Source organism: Triticum urartu, chromosome 5 (genome assembly GCF_003073215.2).
Source record: "Triticum urartu cultivar G1812 chromosome 5, Tu2.1, whole genome shotgun sequence".
Taxonomy (NCBI): Eukaryota; Viridiplantae; Streptophyta; class Magnoliopsida; order Poales; family Poaceae; genus Triticum; species Triticum urartu.
This window is the reverse complement of record NC_053026.1, coordinates 68195735-68202853: the sequence shown is the minus strand read 5'-3', so window position 1 is coordinate 68202853 and position 7119 is coordinate 68195735. Positions and strand designations below refer to the sequence as shown.

Below are 7119 nucleotides of genomic sequence, written 5' to 3'. Positions count from 1 at the left end.
ATATATACACACCCACCTAGTGCGCGAAGTCAGCAGCTGCTCAGAAGATGTAACTTGTACTATTACTCATGGGCTACTGACTTGGAATAGAGCTAGTGTTTCTCTGGCGAACTTTGTTAGATTTGGTGATAGAGCCATGACTTGGATCAGGGCCACCGGAGATCCTGGAAATTGCAACTCATGATTGTAAAGACACTTTGATTGAGTAATTAAATTTTTGATTCTGAAAAAAAGATGCTCCCTCATTGCATTTCCTTGCGAGCCCTCTCATCCAACCAAAGGAAGCCACATCACCGTGTAAAACAATCTAGTAAGAAATCTTCCGTAGCCATTGGTCGGCCCTAGACCTGGCCATGGGCAGCCCGGCCCGAAAATCCCGGGCCGGGTTGAGCCCGAACATGTCATCGGACCGGGCTCGGGCCTGAAAATTAAGCCCGACGGGTAGATCAAGTCGCGGGCCTGTGAAAAATTGATTTTTAGTCGTGGTCGGGCTGGGCCGAGCGGGCCGTGTCAGGCTTTTCCAGGTTCGGGCCTGATTTAGTAGGCCCGGTGGTCGGTCCGGGCCAGGCTCGGGCCTGGGTTTTCAGCACCGGGCTTTTTTTGGCCCGGCCCGAGATATGGCCAGTTATAGTCGGCCCACCAGTTCGGCCAAGCCTTGCCTGCGTCAGCTCATACGTACTCCCGTGTTCCATCAGACGCTGAGTTCGTCTTCGATTCCCATTTGCCTGCTTGATTGATTAGCTGGAATATAATCAAATCAAATCAAATCTAGCCTGTTCCTTTCATTGGAATACGGGTAGCGATCAGCGACCAGCTCACTCCAGCCTCCGAGTCCAACCGGGGCCGTACACTCCACTTTGACCCCACCGGTCAATCGCCTCACCCCCACCTCCTCGATGCAGCCCGCCGCCTCCCATGTGACCTCCACCCTCCGCCGCCGCCTCCTCTCCGCCTCCCGCCGGCCTCCCTGCCTCGCCCCTCCGACCTCCCCGCCCGTCTACTGCGGAGCCGTGACGGAGGAGAGGCACCCATGGAGCTCGCCGGCGACGACCTCGAGCTGCTCCCCCACCGCCCCGCCGCCGGCTGCTGCTCCCGCCCCCCGCCCCCTCTCCGCTCCCGTCGCCGGGAAATGGCCGCACCGCCAGCTCCACCGCCTCAACGTCCCCGACCACCAGGTGCCTGCTCCCAGACCCGCGCTCTATCTATCCCCTCGCTTGTGCGGATATATTTTCAATTTCGATTTGGGGACGAGCTAGCAGTTTCCGATACGATAAAATTTCCTAGACTAGCCTTGTGGAGTTTTTGTTTCCCTTCGTCGGTGGACTTCTCGAGAAAACCAAGTCTCCTCACGTACCAGCTTCTATGTTTCTGTGTAACACATTCGCCAAAACATTGCAGGTTGATGCTATGAGGGTAGGACTCCGAAGTCTGACCAGCACTTCCGCTTCAACCAGAGTCACCTACGGCCATAGGTGCTCCAATGCATATTCGACTTGTTGCGCCACAAAGCCAGAAGTGCTACCAGTGGAAACACCGGCATCGGATATGCTTGTCGATTCATTCGGGAGGTTTCACAATTACTTGAGGATCTCCTTGACTGAGCGTTGTAACCTGAGATGTCAGTACTGCATGCCTGCCGAGGGAGTCGAGCTCACGCCAAAGTCAGAGCTTCTGTCACATGACGAGATAATCCGAATTGCCAATCTTTTTGTTACTTCTGGTGTGGACAAGATCAGGTTAACTGGTGGAGAACCAACCGTTAGAAAAGACCTTGAAGATATTTGCTTGCATCTTTCTGGCCTCAAGGGGCTGAAAACTATTGCGATGACCACAAATGGCATTGTTCTTTCCAAGAAGCTCCCGAGACTGAAAGAATGTGGTCTTAACGCTTTAAATATTAGCTTGGACACATTGATTCCTGCAAAGTTCGAATTCATGACGAGGCGGAAAGGGCACTCAAAGGTCATGGAATCAATAGATACTGCCATACAACTTGGATATGACCCCGTCAAGGTATGCAGTTTTTCTGCATGCTAAATTATTTCAGTCCTTTGTTTTCGAATATCATTTCAAAAAGTAGAGATATATTCACTTCATACCATACATAATTTGTTGACATATTTCCCGTCATCCTTTTTCTGCTGCCAGATTAACTGTGTTATCATGCGTGGAACGAATGATGATGAAATCTGCGATTTTGTTGAATTGACTAGACACAAGCCTATTAATGTTCGATTTATTGAGTTTATGCCATTTGATGGTAATGTTTGGAATGTCAAGAAGCTGGTCCCTTATGCAGAGATACTGGATAAAGTGGTAAGTATCGTGTTTGAAGTTAACTTCCTCTGGTACCATTACATTCATCCTCCAATATGCATTTTTTGTACTGTATATTTATGTAAGCTACAAATAATTTACTTTATGTGCGCCCATGTATCAGCGTCAACGTTTCAAAGGTGTAGAGAGACTTCAAGATCATCCTTCAGACACCGCAAAGAATTTCAAGATTGATGGGCATGTTGGAACAATTTCATTTATTACATCAATGACAGAGCATTTTTGTGCTGGTTGCAATAGATTGCGATTATTGGCTGATGGCAACTTTAAAGTGTGCTTATTTGGCCCCTCAGAGGTATGTTCATCTGCTTGCTTTGTCAATGATTTTGCTTTTATTGCCATGTGCATCTTCTCTATGGATATGTTTTTTCTTGGAATTTTCACTCGAGTGGTAATAGCATTACTCTTTTGGGGTTTAAGGAACAGGCTTAACAATTAATTAGGTCAGTACGCCAAATAGTTCCTGATCACTGTACTTTTCTGGAATTGTACTGGTTACAGCACTAAACAACCAGCATTAATGCTTCACAGTGCTTTCCTTGAATTGTGCTGGTTGTAGGATCAAATTAAATGGTATTAAGGCCATCCAAGTTTTAGGAAGTTGTGATGACAATTTGCCTTCCTTGTTTCGGACCCATCTCATATTGAAAATGATGTATTCAATTTAATTCTGAGAAATTGTTTAGTGTTCCTGATCCCATAAGCAACCAATATTTAACTGTCCATAATGTTGCATCACTGGTTTTTAATAAAAATATGCAGAGCTTAATCAGTGTCAATGTGTGATCATCCAATTTTATAGATGTATTACAGTTTCCCTTTTTATGCAATCGTTGATATTTTTCTAACCTAGAGTAATAAGGGATTCCTAGGAGAATGAAAGACGTTTCTGACATTTTAAGCATGATAACTTTCTTCTGTATACAAAGGTCATTTGATTTAAACGTGATGCAAATGGGAGATTTGAGTGACCTTACTCATGTGCTTGTTTATTTTTCTTGCTTTTGAAGTTCACTTTGTCAAAGATCAAGTATGCGGTGTCTTAGGTCTGAGAGTGAAAGAAGTTAGGACTATGGTATACGCTATGCTACAAACGCTAGGTTTATGTGCTGTTACAACTTACAAGTCTCGTTCGTTCGATGTACTTGCATTCCAGAAGTCCTTTTATTCCACCATGTATATATTTCTGAATTTCGTTCTTTCTCTGCAGTTATGTTTTCTGTATATGTATTGACTATAATGAACAGAGGAAAATGGATCTTCTGCAGAAAATAAAATTGAAATAAATGCTAGTGTCCTGACTTCTGCAGGTGAGCTTGAGAGAGCCTATTCATTCTGGTATTGATGATGCTGGACTGAAGGAAATAATTAGTGCTGCGGTATGTGGAGAATTTACTTGGTTGCCATCTTTTATATGAAAGAATTATGTGTTTCCTTTTTTTTTTCTATTTGTCAAATGTGGGATTTACTTAGGCGATTTGACCACTCATTTCCTTCAGGCAAAAGTAGTTTTGTTTGTTCCTTAAATGCACTGTTCCATTGCATGCCAACAAAACTGAAAGTTAGAGGTTTGCTTTTCTTAGAAAAAATATTATCTCAGACCAAACAAGCACTGGTTTCAACAAGTTCCAGAATCTCGGACCTGTAATATAATCTCGGACTGTTTTTAACATAAAAAAAAGGGCAGCCCGGTCCATGTAGCTCCCGCTTGCGCAGGGTCCGGGGAAGGGTCCGACCGCTTTGGGTCTATAGTACGCAGCCTTTCCCTACATTTCTGCAAGAGGCTGTTTCCAGGACTTGAACCCATGACCTCATAGTCACAAGGCAACAGACTGTTTTTAACATCACATTCTGAATAATTTGACAAAAAAATTCCTCCCATGAGAAATAAATATCATAGAGAAGCTCTTTTTTGTGTTTTTTACCCAGAAAAAAATACCCATCCATATCTGGTTTTCTGAAAGTGAAGTGTCATTATTAAAAACAGCGAAGTAGCAATATATGCTCCTGGTGGTAAACTAGTAATAAATGCCAGTGACCAAGCATTAGTGTTCATTAGTATTCGTTAGGGGAATCCTGTTATGTCTATTTACTAACCAAAGATGTGATTCTCAATAGCCACTTCCATGTGGGCAGGTTAAAAGGAAAAAAGCTAAACATGCCGGGATGTTTGATATTGCGAAGACAGCAAATAGACCTATGATACATATCGGTGGCTGAGGTATGCTCTAAGCCTTCTTTTACCTTCGATGAAAGAAAGGATTAGTAATACTTGTAACTGTTATTTTTCTTGGTGTTTAAACAAGAACAATGTTTTGTAGACTACCTAGGATCTTCTAGTTTCTGTCGCGTTTCTTAAGCTTATGGTGCTATATTGGAGCTGCAATTTTTTAATTCTGGCACAAGCAAATGCTGCTTCCCTGTTAATCGCAAACTAAAGTTATACTCCCTCCGTTCCTAAATATTTGTCTTTCTAGAGATTTCAACAAGTGACTACATACGGAGCAAAATGAGTGAATCTACACTCTAAAATATGTCTATACACATCCGTATGTGGTAGTCCATTAGAAATCTCTAAAAAGACAAATATTTAGGAATGGAAGGAGTAATTTTTTTCTTCTGTATTAGGAACCTAGGGAAGCACATATGTAAATTATTCAAATTCATTCGTGGTCTTGGATTGTTGCTAGCTCAACTAAAAATACCATGGATTCTTCTGAATACCTTTTGTAGAAGTACGAATTATTTGGCACTTATTGCATGCAAAGGTTAGATGCAATATGCTGAATTAGGACTGGATATATTGTAGGACTGTAGAGACCCATTGGTACTCAATTCTTATCATTCACTTTTGTTATACCAGGATCAACGGCTGAGTTCCTTCTTCCCTGCGTGACAGCTAAGATAAATTGTTAGCTGGCTGTTGTTTTCTGACAAAGGTTGCACAGTTTAGCTCCAGAAAGGGGCAACTCAAAGGCAATATAGTTGTTAAAATATAGTACTATACTTGTGAAAGAGCATTTCAGAACCTCACACTGTTCAGACTTCACATGTTTGTACTTTTCACTGTATACGACAAAACAAACTGTTAATGTTGTATATTGTATCCTCTCAAATGCCAGTGTTGTAAAGTTGTACACAATTCCTTTTTTAATCTATTACTACTGTGAGTTCCTGCTTAATCCAGGTTAGGCTGGTAGAAACATATGTTTGGTTTGGTGATGGTGTGGTAATGTGGGATGTGGTTGCTATAATTGTAGCTTCATTCTTGGCAATTCTACAACTGGTTTTTATCATATTTTGTGTGCCAAAAATACTATTGCTTATGGGTGTAAATCACACAACAGCCACCACATCATATTTCTGCAAACAGGCATGAGTTATGTCACTGCTATAGTTGCTCCTGTAATTATAATGACTTCTGAGCATAGGGATTTGTGCAAACATTTTGACTTCTAAGAAATTTCCCTCCGTTCCTAAATATTTGTCTTTTTAGGGATTTCAAATGGACTACCACATACGGATGTATATAGACATTATAGAGTGTAGATTCACTCATTTTGCTCCGTATGTAGTCACTTGTTGAAATCTCTAGAAAGACAAATATTTAGGAACGGAGGGAGTAGTTCTTTTTCTCTAAATAATGTGTTATTAACTGAGATAAGGCAACACCTTTTGCTTAGTATTCTGCACAAAAATACTTGTGTAGCCTTTTTAGTTATTATGTCATCAGATGGTTTGGCCAGGCAGTGGACTCCCAGTATTTATTGTAATATGCAGGCTTCCATCCCCAGTGTATGTATGTATGATGTATCATAGCTTGTTGGTCATAGTTCAATCGTGTTTAAATGACGACACCATTGCGAATAGTTGTGAAAAGCCAAATCCTTGCTGTTGGTCATGGATTGGAACTTTTAAAAGTGTACTGCTGGGTGGCGTTCCATATTGTTAAGACCGAGGAAGCTGAAGGCCTTGCAGGTATGTCTTTGTAAGAGATAGTTCACAATATATTACATGCAGATTCATGTTGTAGCAATGTGGTTGAGGATATTCCGTTCCAAAGTATTTGTTGAAGTGTGTTGCAGAGAATTTATGCTTAGCAAATCTACCTTTATGCATAATCCTTATCACTTCTTGCATGGATTAAAGTATTAAACTAGAAATGCGTGCTACCAAGGCTAATTCTGTGATATACAACTATCCATACACATGAAGATCAATCATTTTCTTTTGTAATGTTTTGGTTCTGAATGAATATGCCTTTTCCATTTGAACTTGCATTAATTGGATTTCTAGTGACATGTAATGCTACAATTGATCATTTTAGTCAAAGTTATTGCTTCGAGTTGGTTGTAGATGTGTTTGTACTGATTCGTCTGTAGCTAAAAGGCCTTATCTGGTTCTGGTAACAAAACAAACTGGTCCACGGGGATGGGTTGCGGGCAAGGTAATTTTTTTGCCAATCTTATGCCATCGTCTGCATCTCCTTTTCCTTTTTGTTATCATTAACCTGCTGTTCTTTTTTGCTGTTGGTATACATGACCATGTTATTCTGTCCATAGTTTCAGTTGCATTATGTAGTATTGTGAGAAATTAGTGCTCTAGATATTGCTTGATTCTTCAGTAAGCAAGTTTACTTCCAGAAGCTCAATCCCTCACCTGACTGGTTTCCGTGTGCACCCAAAACATGCTTTAACCACAGATACAGTGATACACCGATAACAAAATGCTTTCCTGTCCACGTATGTGAAGTCTAATTGTTAGTGTTCATCGCTGGTTTAA

The 7119-nt window shown here is 41.4% G+C and overlaps 1 protein-coding gene across 1 annotated transcript; it reads left to right on the top strand.

Moving 5' to 3' along the window:
- Positions 1–816: 816 nt before the first annotated feature.
- On the top strand, positions 817–5507 carry LOC125507929 (GTP 3',8-cyclase, mitochondrial). The gene is made up of 7 exons (XM_048672458.1): positions 817–1175; positions 1399–2013; positions 2149–2316; positions 2441–2632; positions 3648–3716; positions 4474–4558; positions 5201–5507. Exons 1-6 carry the CDS (start codon positions 897–899, stop codon positions 4555–4557), a joined length of 1407 nt encoding a protein of 468 aa, XP_048528415.1. The 5' UTR covers positions 817–896; the 3' UTR covers position 4558; positions 5201–5507.
- Positions 5508–7119: the final 1612 nt, after the last annotated feature.

What these genes read in the sequence shown, in the direction of transcription:
- LOC125507929 (XM_048672458.1), top strand. Translation starts at nt 897, where the DNA reads ATGCAGCCCGCCGCCTCCCATGTGACCTCCACCCTCCGCCGCCGCCTC. An exon ending in TCAACGTCCCCGACCACCAG is followed by an intron (nt 1,176 to 1,398) that starts GTGCCTGCTCCC and finishes AAAACATTGCAG; the next exon opens with GTTGATGCTATGAGGGTAGG. An exon ending in AGGAAATAATTAGTGCTGCG is followed by an intron (nt 3,717 to 4,473) that starts GTATGTGGAGAA and finishes CCATGTGGGCAG; the next exon opens with GTTAAAAGGAAAAAAGCTAA.